At 42.4% G+C, this 24,497-nt stretch overlaps 1 protein-coding gene across 2 annotated transcripts; it reads right to left on the bottom strand.

Moving 5' to 3' along the window:
* Positions 1–1,713: 1,713 nt before the first annotated feature.
* rab3ip (RAB3A interacting protein (rabin3)) lies at positions 1,714–15,147 on the bottom strand. 2 transcript variants are annotated; one of them, XM_030785231.1, is made up of 10 exons: positions 14,891–15,147; positions 14,260–14,461; positions 11,543–11,638; positions 10,690–10,767; positions 9,500–9,703; positions 7,223–7,351; positions 5,535–5,647; positions 3,247–3,346; positions 2,474–2,543; positions 1,714–1,999 (listed from the first exon to the last, which is right to left on the bottom strand). In XM_030785231.1, the coding sequence occupies exons 1-10, from the start codon at positions 15,133–15,135 to the stop codon at positions 1,917–1,919; spliced, it is 1,320 nt and encodes a 439-aa protein (XP_030641091.1). In that variant the 5' UTR covers positions 15,136–15,147; the 3' UTR covers positions 1,714–1,916. The 2 variants fall into 2 exon arrangements, with proteins under 2 accessions (XP_030641091.1, XP_030641083.1); XM_030785223.1 differs by having other exon boundaries at positions 14,260–14,432; positions 14,895–15,135.
* Between the last annotated feature and the right edge of the window lie 9,350 nt (positions 15,148–24,497).

Raw genomic sequence — 24,497 nt, 5'->3', positions numbered from 1 at the left:
AAGGAACCCTAACCTTTTTCGCTCACAGTAATGGCCACCGTGGCGTCTCCTGTGTTTTACCTGTACTTTGTTCTCTGATCTCACAGTTGAAAAACCATTCACTTGCCTTGCGCAGGCGTACATTTCTGTCCTTGTTTGAGTGTGTGTGTGTGTGTGTGTGTGAGTGTGTGTGTGTGAGGGGGTTGGAGAGGAAGGTCAGGTGTCCTTGCACCATGCCATAAAGGAAGCATTCTTTTATGAGGTAAGCACACAGATGGAGGCATTACTGCTGGAAAGAACACAAAAGGCAGAGGAGTTTTATCTAGGCGCGGCCACTGGCAAACAGAGCACTGACATCCCAGAGCTTTACTGCCCCCTTTGCCAAGTAAGCCGATAAAACAGAGAGGGTTCCTCTGCCATGTTCAAACATTACTGCCATGTAAGCTAAGGTCCTGCAAAACAGTGCACCTGCATGTTCATTCCCCCAATAATGTAAACAATCAGATTTTTACCCATTTGAAGAGTTTCAGTGTAGAGAAATTCATATAAAAGCTGCTCATACTGACTCCTGTTGCACAGCAACTTCATGACATCAGGCAGGGAGTGATTCAGTCTAGAACAAATTCCAAGAGAGGCAGGTAGCCTAGATGGAGGTTACTGACAGTTCACTGTCAAAGAACTTGTACCTTGTCTGAAAAGGATTCAAGAACAGAGGGAGGAAGACAGAGAGCGAATGAGAGAGATACACCAGAGCTGAGTTTTCCACCTCAGTGAGCATGCAGCCCACCTTTTGAACAGAGAGCTCATTAGAGAGGGATGACTCATAGGAGCACAAGGCTCCTTGTTCAGTGTCCACTCATGTTTCCACTGCAATGAACAGGAGAGAACAAAATCTCTGAGTACAACGCATTGCACAGTTGAGTAACACAGCAGTCAGTGGCAGGTCAAAACTAGGAATAGGGCTGGTTTCTCCAGCAGAGACTGCATAGTCCTACACCAAACTGGATTTTAGAATTAAGTGGACTTTTGTCAAGGACTTCTTTCCCCCTCAGATCCTTTTGTGTGCTATATTATGAGACAATATAAGATAATGGCACAGCATCTCTCATTCTGGCAGAGGTATGTCATGTAACTTCCCGTAAATAAGACATTTAGTAAAGGATACCAGGAATTAACATTTCTGTACTGTTTAAGAAGGACAGACACCTAGATACTCAGTGTGTGCAGTGCACCCAAACAGCTAGGAGACACATAAAAAAAAAGAAAAAAAGAGCTGGTTCCAGAGGTATACAACTTTATTCAGAGTTTCCAGAAAGGCACTAAATTAAAGTGAGGAAAAGCATCATGAGATTGGAGTGTAGAGGGAAAATGCACAAAGGACTGAAGAAGGAGGGACAGATCAAGCAGACATACGTACAGCACATTCCACACATACACACGTGACGGCACAGCAACATATTGCTAGCTAGAGTTGACAGAAAAAAACGAAAGAATCTGAGACTCGATTCTCAGGGTTGTCTAAAAGTTCATTTTAAAATGTACAGATGTATCAGGAGTCCTTGAGGAAAATGCAAAATCAAAAAAAAAAAAAAAGAAAGAAAAAAAAAAGAAAGAAAAAAAAAAAAAAAAAAAAACAGCACAGATTCCTTCATCTTTTTTTTTTGTTTGTTTTGTTCAGCATTTCTTACACATGATGGAGTAAAATTCAGCAGCATGTCTATAATTGTCCTCTGTTTCAGTATGAGCAGGAATGGATAAACGGTGGACAGTTTACACACATCAAGCAGAGGACATGACACACGTCTTCTGGAATGAGATGTGATGGAGGATTGGCTGATTGGTGAACTAAGAGACGGTCCCTCTAAAACACCTTTAAGGAGATCGAGGAACTCTCCTGTGTTTCACTTGGTGGGATCCAGTGAAAGGTGAGTACTCAGTCACAGTTCATCCTTGTAGTATCCCAGCTTGGCATACGACATCTCCTTCCGTAACTGCATGACTTCCCAGAACATTTGTTCTGCTGAGGCACACAGAAAACATGTTATCACTGAAAAATACATAAATATTCCACAAATTCAATACTGAACACAGTCTTAGTTATGACACATCAACAGCCATCAAAACAAAAAGAATTCACTCAATATCTGTGGTTCAAAACCAGCACCCTTGTAATTGTAAGAGAATGATAAAAAGCCCCTAAAATATCACACAGCCCACAAAGATCAAAGTTACCCAAGCTCATCCAAGAACACACTCCACTATGAGACAAGCTAACCTTGAGATGTCAGGTGTGTTTTTATAGACTGATTGACAGAGCTAAACTTCATGCTAATGAGCTTGCCCTGGTCCAAAAACTACTGACTAGACATTCTGGCACTCCTCAGCCACGGCATGTAACATACATTATTCATACAGTCAGTCATGAGTGGGGTTTCATCTCACCATGGACAGCACCATAGAGAGGCATAGGAAGGAACATGAGAATTCAACTCACCATCTTGCTGTTTGACCAGGCCTTGATGGATGTAGCGAATGTAGGTGAAGAAGTTGCAAACAGATGTGATCTAAGATTCAGGAATAGACCATGTGAACAAATACTTGAATTTATTCCTTATAAATTCCTTATCTCCTTATAAAAGCAGTTTAGCCTGAATGTGTGACTACAATCACTTGTCTGATGTAACTCTAACAAAAAAATCAAACATTTCTTAACAGCTGATGCCACCGAACTGGTTAAGGATCTTCATGGTCTAAGTGCAGGAAACTAACAACATTTTTGCTAAATGAAGTTATTCTGGAGTGACAACTCAAGATTTGTCATGCTGTAGGCTAACTGAAGCTGATCCGTGTCTCAGGAAGAAGGATGGTTAACTTTAACTTTTGACTTCCCTACTGCTCCTATTCACTCTGAATGCTTTTCAGTCAATCCTCTCTGGCTCTCGAGACCAGATGCCCATCAAATGGAACCAACAGTGCCGAGAAGCAGAGAGTGCCCTAGCTCAGAACATAATCTTAGTAAGACATATAATGAAATCCTGCTTAAAGAGAAAATTGGGGGCTACAGAAGTTTCTTCTTTTATGGACCTTTTCTCAACGCACTTTTTCTATCTTTTATTCTTACAAAAGTACGGTTTGGAAAAGGTTTGCAATTCATGACTCTGCTGGACTCTCTATTCAGGCAATTGCTTTGGTGTACCTCCCATATTTACTGTATTGAATTGCTATTACGTGATGGCTCAGCTCCATTGAAAGGGCATGGTTACTTACCCGATACCGACAGAAAGGAGACACATAGTAGTAGTTGCTGGAGTCGCCGAACTTGATTCTGTGCTTGCAGGTTTTGGTCTGGCCACTGAGAGCACACTTTCTGCACATGGAGAAGACAACATTCATAAGGATTCCTCTTTCCGATTACTGTCTTTTAATAAATAAAGGTGGTTAGAAAGAGGTTCACACCAAACTGTTAAAAGCACTAGCACTAGCACAGGGGTTTATAACCCAGGTTTTTCATGGCCCTCAAGTCCAGAAGTCCTGTTGGTTGTTGTTTCTGCTGACCTACATTGTCTAACTGGACGAAGAATCAATGCACTTGTCTCATAAATGGATATCAGCTACTGTTTATGTGGTGGGATCAAAAAGAGAGCAAGACTCTGGGACTTGTGGGCCAGACCTAAGCATCCCTGCACTAGTGAAAACCATTTAATCAACCTCAGCTCCTGCCCCTTAGCGTACAAGAACCTAAAGTTCTCTAACTGCAGGCACGCGCTACACAGTTTAGGGGCTACAGCTCAAGATCCTCACTTTCAGACTCTGGAGAGAAAGAGGGAGAGACGGGTAGCGGGGGGGGGGGGGGGGGGGGGGGGGGGGGGGGGGGGGGGGGGGCGGGGGGGGTTACATGAGGAAAAATGAAAGGAAAAGGTGCGAGAGGGGGAGGGGGATTGAGATAGAGCACCGTCCACTTACGTGACTACCTCAGACATCCGACCACTACGGGCGCCCATTCGAGGGTGAAGAACAAAACAGAAGAAAGAAAGGAAGAAAAAAAAAAAACATACACATGGGAAAAAACGATGAAAAAGGGTGGCAGAAAAGCAGGCACTTGATCAAAGTGAAGCCTGAGAGAAGCAAAGTGTGAAGTTGGTGTGGTTAGAAAATGAGTGGAAGGCCTGAGAGTTAAGACACTGGATTCAAGACTTAAAAAAAAAATAAATAAATAAATAATGTCCATTTATGTTTATTCTACTTCACACATTCTCTCAGCTAACTACAGTTCAGCTAAGATGACCGTCTCACAGAGGCAATATATATAAAAGTCCTCTTTTTTTCTTTCTTTAGCCCCTTTCACACATCGCAACCCTAAAATAATCACGATTCTAACCGGAGGGGCTGTATGTGTGAACAAAAATGTCACGATCAGTCAGCTCGGATTCTAAACAGACTTTATTCTACCAGCCCCCTAGTACAAACTCCGTTTTCTCTGCATTTGGGTCCATGTGTGAATAGAGCGGATTATACTCCGGAGTATGCACAGCAAGCAAGTGGGCGTGTTAATGCCGTTTCTAACATGCGACTGGCTCGAAACCGGAAGAATACAAACATCCGAGGGTGAAGAAGAAGGCTCATTTACATGAAGATGCCAGCGAAAATGTCTAACTGGAGAGATGATGAGATTTGGGAACTTCTGTCCGTAAAGGCCAACGCCAAAATCGTCAGACAAAGTCGGTAGCCTTGTATGCTTTTTTCCATTTGTTGTAAACACAACACTGCGATTTTCACAGAGTACTTCTTGCGTCATGTCCTACCTCCTGCACGCTCTACCCAGGCGCCACCCCCGCCCAAACCAAACGGAGTGTTTCGAGTAAGTGTGAAAGCGCCTGACTCGGACTGTCTGCTGCTGTGTTGCATGTGTGAAAGGGCAACCTCGGACATAATGCGAACCTGATTCTGCGGTTATAGTCCATAGTGCATATGTGCAATCAGCTTTTCTTTATTTTCTTATACTAGTATCACAACCCAGGCACTAGTAGCAGTCAGAAAGGGGGGAATGAAGGTGGTCACTCTGGATTTGTCATGTATTAGTGAGACCACACAGTCAGTCACTAGCAAGTCCTTGTAACAACCCAAGATATGACTTATAAAAGAACATTTCAGGTATATCAGAGGTGGTCCCACTACACCAAAGGAGGTGACAATGAGTTGAAATAGAGAGTCTGACTTATCTAAGAGATTAAGGAATGCTGAGTGAATGTAAAAAAAAAAAACAGTGAAAAAAAAAGTAAAGAAATAAATAAAAATGACAGTGAAAGAAAGAGTTTTCCTCTCTAAAGTCTAATGATTTCACTGAAAACTATTTGGTCTTCTATATACTTCTCAATCCAAAGTCCCAGACATGCACTGTCTAGGTTACTTAAAAAATTGTATTACTGTCAAAAAACAGAGGGAGTGTTGTGCTAGTCAATAATTTCACTTCAGCAACCTAAGCTTATAGTATTTGGACAGTTGCCAGAGAAACCTCTCTGTTCTTGTCTGACAGACAGATGGGGACGGTTACTCACTTTGGTCCCCCACATTCCACAGCAGATGCCTTCACCACAGGAAGGGGCTGAAAGCCCACTGGCTCCACACTCAACGTGTTCCTCTCCACAGCTTCCAGGATAGCTGACCCCAGCTACGATAAGAACAGATCAGACAGAAATCAGAGATCTTTCAATCACTACGCAGGCCAGTGTTTCACAACACAGCGTTCAGTGTTTATGACAATGTGGGTGTCTACGTCGCTTTGTCAGAGTCCGTTTGAGATCATAGACAAGTACATACTATTACTTCTTCATTGTAGTGCGGTCAGTCTGTAGAGGCTGACTAATGGATGAGGCTTTAGATATGAAAGCACTTTCATTCAGGTCAGAGCTATATTTTAAAACAGTTTTCACTTGGGAACAGATTGAATAGTTGAGTAATACAACCTGATATTGTGGGGTACACTAGACCAAGGGCAAACCTTATAGAACATTAAATAAATTACGGTGTTTTAAAATCCACGAAAGGATCTTTCCCAGTAGCTTCATAGATTTTTGGCCTGCCTCAGAGACAACCTGCCCAAAGACAGCATTCACTGTTAGCCTAAATAACAGCAATAAAGTTCCACTGAATTCAAGAAGAAAACCAGAGTACTGATAACTAACACACAACGCCTCCTATTAACTCAACAATCCATACACTCAAAACAGATGCTTCAGACCCAGATCTTTTTACCTTTTTGCCTTCTTGTATGTTCCCTTTCTAACTCACTACATCTGCAGCAAGTCTCAGCTTTGTTCCTGCTGTAAATATTCTACATTTTGTACTTGAATTTTTATTATATCTTGGTATTCATCCACTTTATTACCATCTTTTTAGTGCTATATTATTTTTTCCATTACAGTTGTGCTGTTTTCAATGCAGTTATGGGCCACTGCTGTTCTGTGAAGAGGTTACTCTGCCTAGCGAGCTGGCCATACATCACATTACCTCATCAACCATACTATCAGTTAGCCTGATTAAAACTATAAATATCCGGTAGAAAACTATAAATAGACTGGAGACTTGTTTTCCCTCCACTGCTCTGTTTGGCTTGTCTACTTCCCAAAGTGTTCTTCAGTGATGTCCTCTCTTTGCTTCTATAATGATACTGACTGTTGTTACTGGGATTAAAAAAAAAAACAAAACATAAAAGCTAAATTTTTTTCAGTGAACATCTCGCTTCTTTTAATTGTAGCCTTTGTTACAGAAATACTTTCTAGGTGAGGATGATTATTTGAGACTTCCTGGTTTACCACACAACATGTAATGACTTGTATCGTCTGAGTATATATTACATACCCTTCTATTTGTTATGTGTACATGAAGAACGACAAGTCTGGACAAGTTACAGTATTCAAAATAACTTTTTTTTGGTATGCTGATCCTCTTTCTTTATATGTTCTGACTCACCTCACTGATGATTCCCTTTGCAGTGACACTAGAGAAAGTTACCAAACTAGCTCAAATGAAATAGTGGTATGTATAACTAGAGTATGTGTGTGGGAGACATCACTACTGCCAGGAGGTGGTGTCTTGGGTCAGCCTGTTCAAGTCATGGCAGTGACAATATGAAACAGTCACTCTAACGTTTTCTCTCTCTCTCACACACAAACACAAACACACACGCACACACACACACACACACATATGTATATATATATATATAGTATACACTCGCATATACCTCACTCTTGGAGAAAGTGAGGCATGGATAGATGTCCTCTCTGTAGATCCGCTCTAGGAAGGGACAGCTCCTGTCCAGGGTGGGCTCTTCCTTCCACGCCTTAAACTCCGTGAACAGGAGCGTGTCCACCTGAATCACACACACAGGCACAAATTAGTCTCCAATCCACTCTCCAGCCTTATCAGGTCTGCAGTCGCATGTGCATTGGTGTGAAACCCGGGGGTGTGCCAACAGCAATCTCACAGAATCCAGATCTATGCAAAAGGGTTTCCTAACATTTTTTCTGATACCTCATCTGACCATTCTTTCATGCAGAAAGGGAGCAACAGCAAAGGAGAACCAGCGTCAACTGTCAACAACTTTAGTTTGACAGAGGGATGACAGGCTGTATTAGAGTCTGTGTGTGAAATGGAGCCCGTTGGCCGCGTCTGACACGGCTCAGGATGGGGTTTCCCTGTGTGAAAAAGGCTTTAGATGCTCTAGTTTAGAGTGTTCAGTGCAGCGTACACTCTGAGATACTGCAGGGAATGGAATGGGGTTTCCCTGTGTGAAAAAGGCTTTACACAGTTCAGCACAGGGTGTTCAGTGCAGCGTACACTCTGAGATACTGCAGGGTGGGGTAGAGGGCTTCACATGAGACAAGGCCCAGGGAGCATGCTGTAATTTCACACTACAGTGACAGCATACAGATTCCTGCTACAAACTGATGTCTGCAGGTGCAGAAAAGCAACAAGGAACAAAGACTCCAGAGGATGACAGAAAAAAAAAAAAAAGTGTCCAATGGATATGAATGAAAGCTAAGTGAGGAAGTTCCAGGTTGTCATCAGTGTTTGCACTCCTGCTAATATAGCAGTAAACCATTAAGTACATCTGCTTAATCCTCCTTCAGACTTTAGAGTAAGTTTTGGTGTGCACACAGGCTTCTTTTTTGCAGATCAATCTACATATGCATACACTGCATACAGGCACAGAAATGACCACCCGCTCACTCAAACAATGCAGGTAAAGTTTGGCACTGGAAGGTAACTCTAGTGGGCAACCTTCTGGTATTGCTTTTCTAATACTACTTCTAATGTTACTATACCACTAAAATAATAATAATAATAATAATAATAATAATAATAATAATAGCAACAACAACAACAAAAACAATAATACTTAATCTTAAATAATCAAACACAAAAGTAGCGCATGTACAGCATCCTCACTCAGCTTGACTGTCCTCTCACCTCACAGGAAACTGAGGTGAAATATGGCAACACATAGTTGGTGTGAAAAGATGGGGTCAAAAGGAATACATGCAAGAATTGCCAAGAGTGTGAAGAAGAAAAGGAAGTTAAGAGAAAAACAGATGCTACAATGAAAAGTGACAGGTTCTGAGTGGCTTGCGTACGACCCAGCTAAAAAGGTAATATTTTGCCTAGACTGACAGCATTAGGGCTAGTAAAAATGCCAACTGGCTACTAATTTTGGAAAACAACTAGCTGCAGTGGCTGGGGGCCACAAAAATTAATCTGAAGCCTTGATTGTATATGTTCATGGCAGAAGAGATAAGAACATCACTTTGTTCTGAAGGAGGAAGTCCCAACCAAAGATATAAAAATATTATATCTAAAACTCTGTTGTGAACAGTACAGAATACAAAATTTATTCCATTCTCAATGGATTTGGTTGCAGACAAATGGAACCTCACCCTTAAAATGACACAGCCATGTCACAGACTAATAGTCCAAAAATGGCAATGTCATATTATTAATGAACTGAGGTAATTAATTCAAAAGGAATCAGAATCCAGGGTTTGTGGGGAAAACAGCTGAGAGTGCTGTTGGGTATGAAGTGAAAAAAAGAACCAGGGTTGTATTTGTAAATAACATTAGCAAATCACTACAATATCAAAATATGATGAAACAAGTCTTCTGTGATTTTGTGAAGGAAAGCGCTAAAGTCTGGTTCTTATTACAAAATAATGACTCCCATTCAAAGATTTGCATTGCAATTCTGAAAAAATAATGCAGGTGAATGGAAAACATGACTGGAACTTCACGACTTGAACTCCCTCACTCCATATTAATGGGACAGCTATGCACACAGTTAATATGTTACACTGTAGTGACATGGCAGGTTAAAAAAAGAGAAAAGAAAAAAAGAAAAAGCTGTAGCAGTGCACCTGTGTATGATAATTACGAGTGTTCCTGTTCATGATCACAAAAGAAGCTATTCAGAGCTATTAGGCGTCTGGTTTTTCCTGACGAGAGGTTGGTAAGGGCTGGAACATACCTCTTTGCATTCGCGGACAATCGGTTGAGTGACACTGAGCTCCTGCTGGCTCCCCAGCATGGCACTGCTGGTACTCTTGTTGCGAGCGTGGCCCTTCTTGAAAGGAGCCTTGGGACCCGAGGGCAGCTCCTTACAGGGGGAGGTGGGTGAAGTGGAGAGCACCAAGGTCTTCAGGGCCGCCACTTCCGCCTGGAGGACATCAATCTGGGGCGAGTGGTAGAAAAGGATGGCAGTGTGGGCAAAGGTCATCTGCTACACAGCACTAAATGAGTGAATGGAGCGACTGGAGGGCTCTCACCCTTTATCCAATATGACTGTTTTATATAGCATTTTTCAGCAGGAATAATCACCAACCAATTACCAACGTTTGTTGTTATATTTTTCAAATCGAGTAATTATATTCATTCAAGACTTCAAGGGACGGACTGAACAAAATTAGCTTTATGTGCTGTCTTAAAAAACATTAGTTCAGTCGCATATGTGCTGGGCCCCATTAAAAACAAAGAAGTTGTGACTTAAACATTAAACTTCACAACCAGTCTCAATGAACAAACCTCTCTGACTTTTTGTATAGGTCTTTTCCCAATACTCTAGCTGTACTACTTCAGTCCCACCTAAGAGCTGCGCTGAGCTGACCGTACTCCACTGACAGCACACGGTGGATGAGTTAAACACAACCCTGTCTTTATGTAATGACACTCTGGTGAGAGGTGCCTTTGGTGGAGAGCGTTCAATCTTAGTAGTCAGCACTTCACCAGAGAAACACTCCTGCACACACTGGTCTGCATGCAGAGTGCTCATTACAGCACATAAGTGGGTGACCTACTCAATTACAACAAGAGCCATGGAAACAGACTGACTCATGCGGCACCACCAATGTCCTATAATCTGCCACACTGGTAGTCATTTTTAAATCAAGTGTCTTTGATCGCCAGTTGAACTAAACTTACTGAACTATCTATGATTCTTTACTGGGGTTCCCAATCAAGCAGCTCTAAGAACAGGACAGACCTTTCCATACAACAATACGGACAGGGAACCATTAATGTGAACAAGGAGTGTTTAACTCAAATAAGAAGTGCCATTTGGGCTATTTAATATGTGTAATTATATGACAACCAGGATACGCGCGGAATAAATGGACCATGCTCGAAAAATGTTGTCTCCCAAATCACGCAGCCTCCACATACCTTGCCAAGGGCCTCCTTTAGCTGCTTCTCTGCAGTAGATTGCTTCATGTTAGCCTCACGCACCATCTTGTGGGCCTCCTGTTGGAGCAGTAGCACAGTTCAATCCCATAATGCCCATCTCTGTCCCCTTTGACTATTTTCACACAACACCCCACACGAAGGAAAAAAACAACCCACACCAAGCCAAGCCTGCCGCACAGCGCACCCCAAGAAAAGCATGTTAGTTAGTGCCTCTAGAACAAGAGCTTCCAAACACAGGAGAGAGAGAGAGAAAGTGATAAAGAGAGATAAAGGGCGGATGAAATGTTAAGATAAGGAAAAAGACAGGGGAAAGAAGCCAGACAATTTCCATCGAAAGGGAACACCAAAGGATGTGCCGGACATAGAACTAGTCACCCGAGTGATTCAGCACATCTCCTGAATGGGTTGCTTTTAGGCTGGACAGATGTCACCTGTTCACCTGTGTACTTTGCAGTTTGTACTCAAATTTGATGATTGGGTCAGTGAGGTATTTCAGAATTTCTGTCATCACATTCATATTTTCCCCTACAGGGTTACACGGCCTTACCAACATATGACATCAGATAGTGTGTGTTTACGCTTCATACTACTCAACACGACTGGCTTTGTGTTGAATGATGCTATACATTAGGTGGAAGCTATGTGGTTTGTCTGACATTCTGGACTGTGCCCGCTGGTTTTGGACTGGACGTGGAAATGATGTGCTGAACGGGGTGAATAGCTCTGTGACTGGGGCTGATTAAAGGGTCCAGACTCTCAAAGTGCTCATTTACACACATCTGTGTGGCTTTCTGGAAGGGGGTTTGGGGTGGGAGGAAGAAGCCAAACAAACCTCAAATAGGCTAGCAGTGAGCTCTTCCAGTTCCTGCCCGAGTTGGTCCCTGACTTTAGATAGCCTTTCACATTCTTCGTCTTTTAATTTAAGCTCCTTCAAAAAACAATGAAATGAAGAAAATAAAATCAAAATCAAAATCAAATGAATGAACAGAAAAAGAGGGGAAATGTGCCTTCATGTCTTTCTTTTGCTGCTAAAAAAAAAAAAAACGAAATAGGGCGAACTCAAATGCTTTACAGCATGGCTGTGTTTTGTTGGGATTTAATGGTTTTTGAACAGGGGGTTTGTCATGTGTGTGTGTGTGTGTGTATATCAAACACACACCACTTAAGTCTCCTCTCCAACGATTCCACACAGTTTAATTACACTGATAACTTAGGGCCCGGTTCTGTACAGCTAGAATTAAAGAGTGGTTAGTCATAATACACGAGTAATCGAGCAGCAATTGTACAAACATAACCATGCTCCCAGGCAGCACAGAAAAAAATACACAGAAAGGTGAGTGAGGTAAGATGCTCCTCACTGGTAAAATGGCCAAGCGAAACATTCCTTGAGGAATCAAGTAACACTGCTTAGGACATAGCTGCATTAGAGGTTCATGAGCCTGGCGTGGTCACAAATAATTAAAGTGATGGTGAACTTCAAGACTCCAAATCGGGGCTTGTCTAGAACACACTCTGTGGCTGTCACATGTGTACACACATACACAACTTCCATAAGCTAGGGAACGAACCGCCACATAGACTCTTCAGATGAACCCAAGGAGGCACTGCCGAACCCCAAAAATAAATAAATTAATAATAGGGGTATCTTAAGTTACATCTTAACAGTACAAATTTGTGTACTAACACAGTGGTCTTTTTTGCTAGCAACTCTTTTTGTGTTTTGTGTGTAAAGTCGTGCTTGTGCTGACAGACGGCGTGAGTAGCTTGGGGTCAAACTGAATGGTAAACAGCTCCATAGGAGATGTCAAACTTTGTCTGATTTGTATGGCTTTTGCTGACAGATCAGGTGATGATGCATGTTCAGAGTGTGTGTGTGTGTGTGTGTACTGTGAATGAATACAGGATGTGATTATGCGTGTGTCTGTGTGAACAGTAATGAGTCTGTGGTTGTTACACTATGAGCTGGTTGACCCCTGTGAGACAGATTACCCTGTTGGTTGTGCACTGTAAGGTCTGTCCGAGCTGGTTAGATTCACAAATGGATTAGCAAGCCCCCTCTCTAGATGCCAGTACGGTACACACCACCTGCTCTCTAAACACTTATTTACAACATGCTGGTTCCTCTCTATACACTCCTATTTTCCTCACCACCTCCTTTATACACACTCCTATGTTCAATGCCATTTCCTCTTCACATAGTCCAATGTTCCTTACCACCTGCTATCTATAAAACTCTGACATTACTCATCCCCTCCTTTCTACACATAACCCCCCCCCAATTCTCCAAACTCACAAATACACAAGTCCTTGACTCCATGTCTGGATAAGCAGCAGTTATAGTCTGGTCATTAAAATGAATTAGTCTGGATGATGCCCAGGTCACAGGGTTGCACAGGACTTTGGCTGAATGGAACATTGTGTATGTTCCTCTCCACCGCCCAAAAACAGAGGGCTTACTGTTTGTCAAGCACATTTTCTCATCCGCTCATTATCAGAATGGACCCTGGAAACAAGACACCAGTGCTTTAGCAACACTGGGGGACGCATTCATCTTTTCACCACAGACCCAAGAAAAGATGATGGCGTTAAAAACAGCTGTGATGGAGTAAAAGTGGTGAAAATATTGACATGGTTCCTTACAGTGATGGCGAGTGAGGAGTTTTTACTTTGTCATCCATATGTAAAGGTTGTCCCACATTTAGCCTGGTGTGGAACAACATCATCAAATATACACAGATACATCCTAAAGGCACCATAGATGGCTGTAAGCTACCACTGTGGGAGCAGACAGAGGAGGCAGCTGTTGAGATCATGTGAGGTGAATGTGGATCTCTCATATTAAAAACAGGAGACAAGAGAACAGATTTGTGGTTTCTTGAAGGGGCAGTATGTGAACCCCAGTCTTTGTGGAGTAAAGAAAAGGAAAAATTAGGAAGAAAATTAGCTTAGTGGCTTGAAATTTGACAACCAATGTAACTACACACGGAAACAACCTTTGGTTTCTTTAAGCCTGCTGTTTACACTGAACTAATTCGTTGGACTAAAACACAAATGTATGCTACAGTGAGCCATGTGCTGACTGGATACAGCAGTGAAATGGTCATTTTGTACGGTACTTTAACATGTGCAGATGCGATGGGCTGTGAGCTGTGGAACATACTCAGAGGCTCAGTGGGAGATGTCACTCATCTACCTTGGAAATTGCAGTGTGGGACTAAAAATAAAGCTACAGAGAACTGTGCTGCAACAAGAGAAACAAAGCTAATAAAAGTTCTGTCACTCCACTTCAAAAAAAACATACCTCACAGCAAATAGATGTCATTAAAGGTGAGAGCCACATATTTTTCATTTGCATTAACGTTGCCAAGGAATGCTGATGTGGGGCTAATAACAACCGAGAGAAAAAGACACTAAATGCATGGCGATGATGTCCACATTACAGGAACGCTCAACAGACTACACAAATTTATACACAAGTAAGACACGCTTGTGAATGGCTTATTGCTCTAATGGAGGAGGGACAGGCATAAGACATGTTTTGGCCCTTACCCGTTGTGCTTTGGCAAGCTCCTCCTTCAACCTCTCATACCCTTTCTCTCTTACTTCCATCACTGAGGGGCTTCTAAGGCGCGACAGGCTGTCTGTGCTCAGGCCCAGAGGATCCTCTCCCTCCTCACAGATTGGGACACCTCCTTCAACTGCCCCTGCCTCCTGGTGACAGCCTGAGGCTGCAGACTCCAATCCTGGAACACTACAGAAACATATGTACACGCACACACGCACATACACACACAAACTGTAAGCCCATAAAGCACCAGAAATCAACACTCATCATCCTAGACCATTAGCTTAGCAGCTTCTCAGGCGGGATGGCTCTAAAATAAGTATTAGAATTACTATCAAGATGCTGGTGCTACATTCAAAATATTTCAACTGCTTAATTAAGAAATATTTTAACAGTCGTTAATATATTTTCCTTTCTCAGCTGCCAGCCACTTCATAGTAATCCAGTAACACAACCTTAACAGGAAATGTTTTCTTTGATTCAAAGCATAACCCCACAATCTCCTATTAACACTGGTGTCACAACAAATTAACTGTGACATTGGTCAAGAACCAGGTTAAAAGCAGGAGGCTGCTCAGAAACTAATCAATCTCTGAGGCAGTTAGACTCTCCTACCTGCCATTGTAGGGTTCCTCAGTGTCCAGGTGGCGAGGGGTAGAGTAGACAGGCTGAGTTGGCAGCTGGTCTGCGCGGAGAGCATTGGGTGGGCAAGGACTGGAGGTGAGGGAGTGTGTGCGGTAGAGGGTAGTGGGCGGGGCATTCTGCTTGGGTGGACGTGGATCAGTGACGCCGTGCAGGTCTGGGGTGGTGGGCGAAGCCAGGTTCACCTCATGGAAGCCTTCGAGGGGTTCGCTGGCCATTGCCCTGAGTTCATCATACACATATCTGAGAGGTCCACGGGAAAAAGATTAGTCAGAGGCATCAGAAAAATGAACAGAAAAATGTTCATTATCAAATGCAGCTCTGAGGTTATTAGTTTGTCTCAAGGACAGGCAGGAGCTACACTGTACCATAATTTTACAGTTGGAAGATTTCAGTGAAGACAGCGGCTGAAATGAGTGGGAGAACACCACTCTGAATACAGAATCTTGTAGGCACAAAGCCTGGTCACTGCTATAGTATCAGGTAAGTCATCCCACTGTAGGGATATAAAGGCTATTCATACAGATGCATGTATCAGTACAGGAATACCAGTACTTTCTAGAACTCACGCACCATTCTGTTGAATCTAACTGGAAATTCAGGAAACAGCCAAATCCCAGAGGGAGTGTGATCTTTCTCCTAATCAGCAGAAATGTGTTAAACTCTTCAAATTCCCCTAAAGAGAAGAGTGCAAAAAAGACAAGCAAATTATGGATAAGTCAAGCAAATCCAAAACAAAATTTAAAACATTTCAATATTTTGCAGTGACGGTTCAATTACAAAATTACAGTCACAGCATCACAGTGTCACTGCTCCAGATCCACTTTTTGGGTCTGAAAACAGTTTAAAACCAAGAAGTCTCTTGGTTTCTAAGTCTCTAGACACACAGATGGTTTTGAGGGGTTAAGATAAGAAAAACTATTTGAAAAATGAGGAAGCATTTCAATAAAGCCCCTCTACAGGAGTCATGCTAGAAGCAGAGGATTACCTCAATACTTGTAATATTTGCAGAAAAAAGTCGGAAGCCAACCTTCAGTTTATTGTTTAGAGATTTAGTTTGCTTCATACATACAGCATGTAATTGTTCAGTTGTGTCGTCATGGAAGTCCCTATTCTGCTTGAGTGAAATTGCATGTGTAACAGAGAGTACACCTACAACACTGTCTACTCACAGACACACCCATGCCCACATTCCAAAGGTTGAACCAACTAATGGCTGTTGCAATAACTGCGATATGGTTATTATGATTTCCATGAAGAAGGAAATCCAGCTTGTAAATCTAGTTACAGGAGCAGGTTAGGGGACACATTGGCTATCCGTCAAGCCAGCAGCCATGGCAACAGCCTGGGCAATGGCGGCATGCCAGTCCCAACCTTGACAGCATGGCTGTGAACATCAACATGGGGGAGGTTTACAGTACATTATATCTGTTCAAGACGAAGTCATGGTGTTCCTGAAATAACTCACACCCTCTTGGAATCAGATTGTACCAATCAATTTCTCTGTCAACTCAAATAGCCTGGTTAGCAAAAAAAGAACATAAATCATCAAGCAAAATGTATTATTCCATCACACAATCTGTTATCCCCATTCCATAAACACACACTTTTGTCTTTTTACATTTGACTTATGCACAGCTGTAAATCAGTGGTGTCAAAATCCAGTCCTAGAGGGCCAAGGTCCTGCTGCTTTTTGTTTTGACCTCTTAATTACATGCTGATTTTCACCTGGAAAACAGATGTGTGCTCTCTTCAGCTACCACAAAGAGAAACTACATGTAGTTGGTTGACAAGAAAAGCCACAGGACCTTGGCCTTCCAGGACTGGATTTTGACAATCCTGCTGTAAATCCTCTCTGATGGAATTAGGTCAGAGTTCACCATATGACATTGACATGAATAATGCATAAGAAGCTAGCGTTTCACCCTGAGCTCCAGGTAGCAGGAGTCCATCTCACTTGGCCCACTATGACAACTCATTCCCCTGTATTTTCCCCAACAGCTGAGATTATGAAAGGACACGGCAGTTGTCATATTCAGTGCTCACTAACGCGGAACACTCATTACTTCACTTATAATTTTCTTTAAACCACCTGTCCACGGAACAACAAACCAGAGCCCTGATCCAACACCACAGACTCTCTCTCTCCTCAGATTTGCTCTGTTACACACCACTGTACTGTCTTGGAGTGTTCCTAATCCCTCCAGGTATTCAGGAGGAGAGCCTAGGCTAAGCTGTATTAGGAACATTCGTCTGGTCTCATTCTAGTATCCTGCGCTACGTAGCTGGATGATGGTGAGAAATAAAGTACACATACTTAAAAAGAAAAAACGAGGAAGGGGAGGGGAAAGAAAAAAGAGAGAGAAGGAAAGAAAGAAAGAAAGAAAGAAAGAAAGAAAGAAAGAAAGAAAGAAAGAAAGAAAGAAAGAAAGCTGTCGGAGGAAGACAGATTTGACTCCCCATGCCGATGCAAGCTGTAGCCACCTGTCATGTGAAAATGTCAGGGCTCTGCCAGAGCAGCACAGCGGGGGTAAGGAGGAGCCAGCCTGTGGAATACTGATGCCACTTCAGCACCAAAAGCCAGCACAATGCAAAACCACAGCTGCACATCCAATAACAACTATGATACACCATCACCTGCCCATACAGTACAAAAATGCACCTTTTAAAACAGAATGACATCTTTGTCCACTTTCACTGAAATGTATTTCATTCCTCTCATGCTAGGCAGCTGCCGCCAGCACTTTGTTGCCAACATGGGCATCTGCATCTGACTCATATTCGAACCCCTTTCCCAAAAGAACTAGCCCAAAAGTCCACAGCATCACCTTTGGTAGATACACCGCTCGCCCGAGCAGATCCCTTCCTCAAAGCTCACCTACCGTGATGGAACTACACTGCACTATTCAGTGTATCATACTGACACAGACTCATGCAGCACATGTCACAGCAAGACTCCCTTGACACCACCATAGGACTTATAACCAGCTCTGAGTCAGCGTGAGCTATCTCCACACACACATGTAACAACATTCAAGTCTTTCATTCATGGAGAGAGGGCTGACTGTTCATGAAGTCAATAACACCTCATTGTGTCATTAACGTATTTAGCCCTAAACTGGTTTTATTGTAAACAAACCAGTAGCATGTTCCTGTGACCTGCTTTCCAGTTTGTTTTCAGTAATGAATTCGATGGCTATCTGATATGTAGAACCAGCTTCCTTCATCAAATATTAAGGTCCAGTAGCTCGTTACTGGACACCATCTAGGAAAAACAAGAGGACAGCAAATCAAAAGGTTGTCCTGAGAAATGGAAAAAAAAAAAAAATCAGAGAATCTTTGCAGATAAACATGTCATAAAAGTGTTTCAATGGAGCCAAATCAGCCTTGCCTGGTGTAGGCTGGATATACTGACAATACTGATTAGCATCTTTGAACAAGACCTGCTGTAATCAAGATCCAGTCCCAGATCCGAAACCAAAAACACATAGAGTGGACTATCTATGGCTGAAGCTCTGAGGCATAAGCCTCCTGTGACTTAGTATGAGAGAAATCGTGTGGACTGGGATCAAGCTAGGAGTGGTTTATCCCTGCAGCAATGTAAGCTAAACCTTGTGTCTCTGACAGCAGGGAACACAGACCCCTCTTTCAACAGAATTTAGAGCTTTAATAACCAGCAGCTTATCTGAATCATACAATGGCTGCCCTTACAACACAATCCTGTGGAACACCAGAGGGAATAAGTGAACAGAGCTGGTGAATGAAGGACAGCTGAATTACAGGTTGGTGTGCAATGCAATTAATACTGTGCGTTGGGGCCTGTAGTCTCAGCGCCGAACCACTGCACAGCTGAGAGATCTCCACAGTGTTAGTACAATGCACTATAGCCTTATCTGGATTTAATCATTTTCTCTGGATGCAAAAGTCACATGTACTTAAGCATCAGATCATGGCTGCTACACAGAATCAATGTGTCTACCTCGTGATGTCCCAATTCAATTCACGTCCACGCATGCCACGGCTAAAATATGTGACAGAGATGGAATGTTCTAGAGCAGTTGCATGGGACAAAAAAAAACTTTGAGTCACATCTTTTTTATTCCAATATAGGTCATAGTTGTATGTAGTGATAAATATGTTTCTCATGAGTATAAATCATGAAGTGCGAGTTGATAGGTGCTAAATGAGGCCAAGACCACCTCCGTAACTGTTCATATGAAACGGTACTCTCATTATAACTATGCTTTGGTGGGGCTGCTGAGAACATGGAGGTTTAAAGAATAGTCTTCTCCACACTAACAGCTCCTTTTCTCCTTTTTGTCCCTGTCATCATCACCCAACTAATTTGCAGCTTCCACTCCAAGATGAGCTCTTATCGATACCATCTTTTGCCTTCCATTATGGGCCAGTGGAAGTGTTGTGATTTACTGTTTACTGTTGCTTAGGCCTATCTGCACAAGAAAGAGGCGAGTCTACATTAATATCAGATATGAACCAGTTTAAAAAATAAATGTGAACAGAAAAAAACAAAAATGAAAAAAAAAAAAAAGCAACATTGCAGAGCTGACCACAAAGGCATGCCATCAAAGACATCAAGAACATCCTTAAGTCATACTGATTGATTATCATATATTCACATCTGGTATACAAAATTACAGTCAAATAGTTAATAGGTCATCAGCTAGCGAGACACGATCAACTTTGTTTTAAGATGCATTTATGATAAATGGTCCATGCATTCAAATACTGATACAGAGAGGATTCGGCTGGGGGTAAGTCAGATTCATAGCTGGCCCTCTCTGTTTTAAAAGGGCCATCATTGTCTTAGGAGATTTTTTAAATAGGTGCAATAGTTCAAATAGCTTCTATAAATGACAGAACCTTCCTCATCAGCCTCCACACATCAAACCCCAGACCCAGTCTATTCAGTGCATTTCTCAGCCACTGGCCACTGAGAGAGATTTACAGTCTACTCCATCTCCCCTTTACGACATCCTTTAATCAATCCAAAAACATGTTATTCTGGATCTGATGAATGCACCCACACCAAGGATATACAGAGCAGAGAGGCACAGGCATTCAAATGTCAGAGAGCTGTCAGGGTCAGAGTGCTGCCTTCAATGGGTAGGGTGTCCTCATTTGTAAAAATATGGAAATTTCAATGGCAGGAACTGGTAGGTCTCCATACGTTACAGACCACTGACAGAGTTCCAGCAAGGTAGAATGGCTGCGATAATGTGACTGAGGCTCTATGGGCAGTGACATGATTGCTCAATGCACGACAGATACAGCTGTAACCTTTTTGTACAGAAACCAATGACATGCCAGTAAGCCTTACACAAGCTTTCAACAACTTCTTTACTCCTCTGTGCAAAACCATTCCAGACAGTATTATGCAGACACTGAGTCAGAGGGACAGACTGAAAATATCAAACTCGTGTGAAGTCACACAGAAACACAAACAAAAAAAATGGGAGTAAGCACATAGCCCAATATCACATTGCTGTGGCAAAAAGAACCACTAAAACTACCAATTGTGTGTTGACATTTGTTAAGTTATTAGCCAGCAGTCTTTTATTAACAACATTAAAAGAAAAAAAATTGGAAGTTACGGAAAAGATACTGAATTATCCAGGCTAATCATTAATTCTTCAGACAATTTAAACTACAGTTCTGTTACAACCCAGTGATTGATGGGGTCTCTTCATGTTCTGATCAATTTACTGAAATTCTTAATTTTTCACTCACATGCTGAGGACACTGTTAAGCTTAGAGTCTGCAGGCTAAGCTTGTTGCTTGTCAGCTTGGCAAGTGTTTGAAACACAAACAAAAATCAGCATACATCTCACCTACCTCCACCTTAACTTCAGTTTGCACAGGGTTGGGTCAGAGCTGACTAGCACAATCTCTGACACAGTCTTACTTATAACTCATGTACCTGCACGTGCACATACCTTATCCATTAGAGACACTGCTAATGAATAATCGACTCTCTCTAATGTTTAAACATCACTGACTTATTATAGGTGCCTATACTCTTGTCTATTTTCATCACACTGAGAACAAGCAACCTTAGCAAACATCTATGTGGAAAGGCTTCACTCAAAATGTCAGCCGTCTTCAGGATTGCTGAGATGTTTGTCAAAGGCTACCCCAGCTGTGCTGGTTAATGCTCCTCACGGCTGGTACTGTGGATATGCTCTGCTAGACAGGCATCCTTGAACGTGAAAAGCTCTACTGCATATATGTGTGGTCAGAGTGCATCATGGAAACCACAAATGCAGACAGAGAGCAGCAGAGATGACCAGCAAGGGGGTCAGATGATACAGCAATGTTCAGCCCCAAAGTAGAAGCTGGAATCAGCACACTGCAAAAACTACTCTCAGCAGAGCCAAAGATGTCAGCATTGTTGAGAGGGCAAGGCTTGGTTTGCAGGGTTGTCTCTCCAAATGCTAATGACAGCCATCGAAGCAGTCCAGCTGATGGTCAAAGATTCCTCACAACAGAGTGCTTAAGTGCAGTGCAGGCACAAGACTGTCACATATGTTGAGATCTGATGAGTGATCTGAATGCTTTCTTAGGCGCCTCACTTCTAAACCATGCATTCTGTCTCCTAGTAGTCATACAGCATGTGAGAGTAAAAGGGAGCATGTTCCTGTTCAAAACAGCAGGATAAAAGGATTCAGCCCAGATGAGAGAGAACCCCGACAAAACGCAGACCACAATAGCACAGTAAAGCAGAGGGGTTGGACTCGACACTAATCCCACATATCGTACATCCCTGCAGTCACAGTATGGAAGGGCCATCCCACAGACACAAGTCTGCTCTCCTCCATGCAACACCGCCCATGGCAGCGTGATAAATGAGGGGGTGTACGTCATGACACGGCTGCGACAGACTACAATGAACCTAGCCGAACAAGCACTTTTTTCTTTTCTTGTTCACTCACCGAGCCGACAATGCAAGCACCCATTATCTACGCAGGGCCAAACCCTGTTGTGCGGGACTGCTGTTGAAGAGCTGCATTAGGGGGACTGTCTCTTGACAAAAAAAAAAAAAAAAAGACAGATTCTGTGGACGACACCTCTAAAATGAGTAAGGCACCAATGAAAACAGCACTCTTGTTGTTCACACTAAACAACTACAGCATTATTAATCAGACTATGCTATAACTACCAAATGCCTGTAGAAAAAAAACAAGTATTACAAGGAACATGCGATAGACATCTCTGAGCTCAACATTACATATTATGTTCCTTTGGTTCAGTGAAAGTAGATCATGTCAGTCACACAGTAACTGACAGTCACAAGTCAGTAACGCTGCAGTGGTGAGGGAGACACATGTCATGGTCCAGTCATAAAACAGCGAAGCACTGGTAATAGGCCCAAGCAGTTACTAAACCATTCAAAGCCATGAAGTCTGAGCAGAAATCAATCCGTGCAAGAATTTCTGAGAAAACTGAGTTGTCAATATGCACAAAATGTATCCGTCTTTTCATGACAATTGGTTTAATTTGTAAGATCAATTCTGCCCAATCAGATCTCAGTTCAGAGGCATTTCGATAGAAAGCAATGATAAAATAACCACTATTAATGCAGTATGAGAGTGGAGTAGTAGAGTGAAGCAATGGGCGGCTAATTCAGTTACCTTGCATTCACACAATGTAACTCCTTTACATCATCATTAATCTAGACTGAGTGCCGTAGCTCTGCTAGGCACCCTCAGAATGACACCGATTTATCTGTACAATGGAGCCTTGACAGGGCACATAAGAAAACTGCAAAGACACTGTCACAGGCACTGCCTGTCCTCTCACAGGCTAGGTCCCACATATGCCTGAAGTAAGCCCATGTTAGCTGGGCCGGCAGCATGGGAAGGAATTTTGTCCCCATGGCCCTTCATAACAATCCAATTGTGTTATGCAATACACATGCATCTTCCGAGCGAGAAGGCTCAGCGTTGTTATTAGCAACCAGTGTTCTAAGAAAGCCACAACAGAACCCATGTCACATTTCAGAAAGGTATTGGGTGTCACTCTCATGAGTTTGCTGTCACATGAGAGCTGCCTCAGTTTACTTAGAGGCTTGACAGCTTTTAAAGAGGGACATGAGAAACAAGTTGTGACAGGCTGAAGTGAATACACGGCTCTGAGACAACAATAAACTTTTCCAAGCAACAACTGTTTTGATACACTGTTAATGAATTTGAAACATTGGTGATGTGACAATGAGTTATCCTTATCTGAAGATTTTCTGATCTGATCTGACGCCCAACTTGTCTTAAAAATGCAATTTTGAGTAAACTATGATAGGGCAGCAAATGACATTGAGCAGTTAAACAAATGGCCCTGCGACGTTGAAGCCTCTTCAAGACTCGGATCCACACACACCATACTACTGATATCAGTGTTGAGCCAGTATCCTCTCCAAGGCAAGACATGGGGGATGGGTGCGTGGACAGCTTTGACTGATCGAGTTTGCCATCTTACAATAAACTATATATCAGATGAGCGTGTCTATGTGCAGAGTTCACATATAGTATGTCTGTCTCTGCAGATGTAGCAAAACCTGTGAAACAGGCATTCTTGCATACGTCCCTGTAATTGTACAATTTGCTCATTGTTAACGTTACACTTCTTACAAATATCTGACACATTCAAATAAACTCAAATAACGACAAATTAACGGCTTTGGCTGCGCATTAATAGCCTCATATTGAATTTCGACGGCGGTGTTACGAATATTTTACCCTCACGTCTTAGCCATTCATTTGCGAGAGCAAATCAGACGGAGATTCCTTTAAATCCTACAGGGTTTATATTCCCAGAGAACACCAACATTAACACTGACATACAATATAATAACTGATTTTTGCAAAATATCGCATTTGTTAATGGTATCCTATGAACACTAAATATTTGGTCGCACCATTTCAAGCTCTCATACAGAAACAGCTAGCCAGCAAAAAATCGGGCAAATCCAAGACTAACCCTTGCTAGCTATCGAACGTTTAGGCTAGGTGTTTACGCTTGTTACTTGAGAGCTAGCTAACGAGCCTGCAAGCTCCACAATATCGTTTTAGCATCTGCTACATTACCTTCTGTTGGTCTGTTTGCTGCTGGCAAAAATACCAAGTTCCCAGGATTCTCGAAGCATAACTAAGACTGTCAGAGTGCAATTTTAGGTTTCCTTATTGAATACATGACTCAATGGGCAGGTACAGTGAGTACTGGACTTCCACTGGAACCAAGAGAGGAATGACTGACATCCGACCAGTACATTCAAATGTACCTGCCCCTTCTCCTCATATAGCTGGCGCATGGGTGGAAGCCGAAACCTCGTCACGCATGCGCTGTCATAAGCGTCTTGTCTGCCAGCCCATCCTTTCATGTCAAATTGAGTAGTGTCGGCAATCGCAGAACTAGATAGGATCATGTTCGTTGGTGGTATACATGACAATGAACTGAAAATCCATCTCAGGCTAATTTACGCTGTGGCCTCATCAGTATTCGATGCAGTATTCTTTAACTGTACTAACTTAGTATCGGTGAATGAGAGAATTACAGTGGGAAGGTTGTA

This window comes from Chanos chanos, chromosome 1, assembly GCF_902362185.1.
Source record: "Chanos chanos chromosome 1, fChaCha1.1, whole genome shotgun sequence".
Classification (NCBI taxonomy): domain Eukaryota; kingdom Metazoa; phylum Chordata; class Actinopteri; order Gonorynchiformes; family Chanidae; genus Chanos; species Chanos chanos.
Note: the sequence above shows the minus strand (reverse complement) of the source record. Positions and strands in the feature narration are given on the sequence as shown.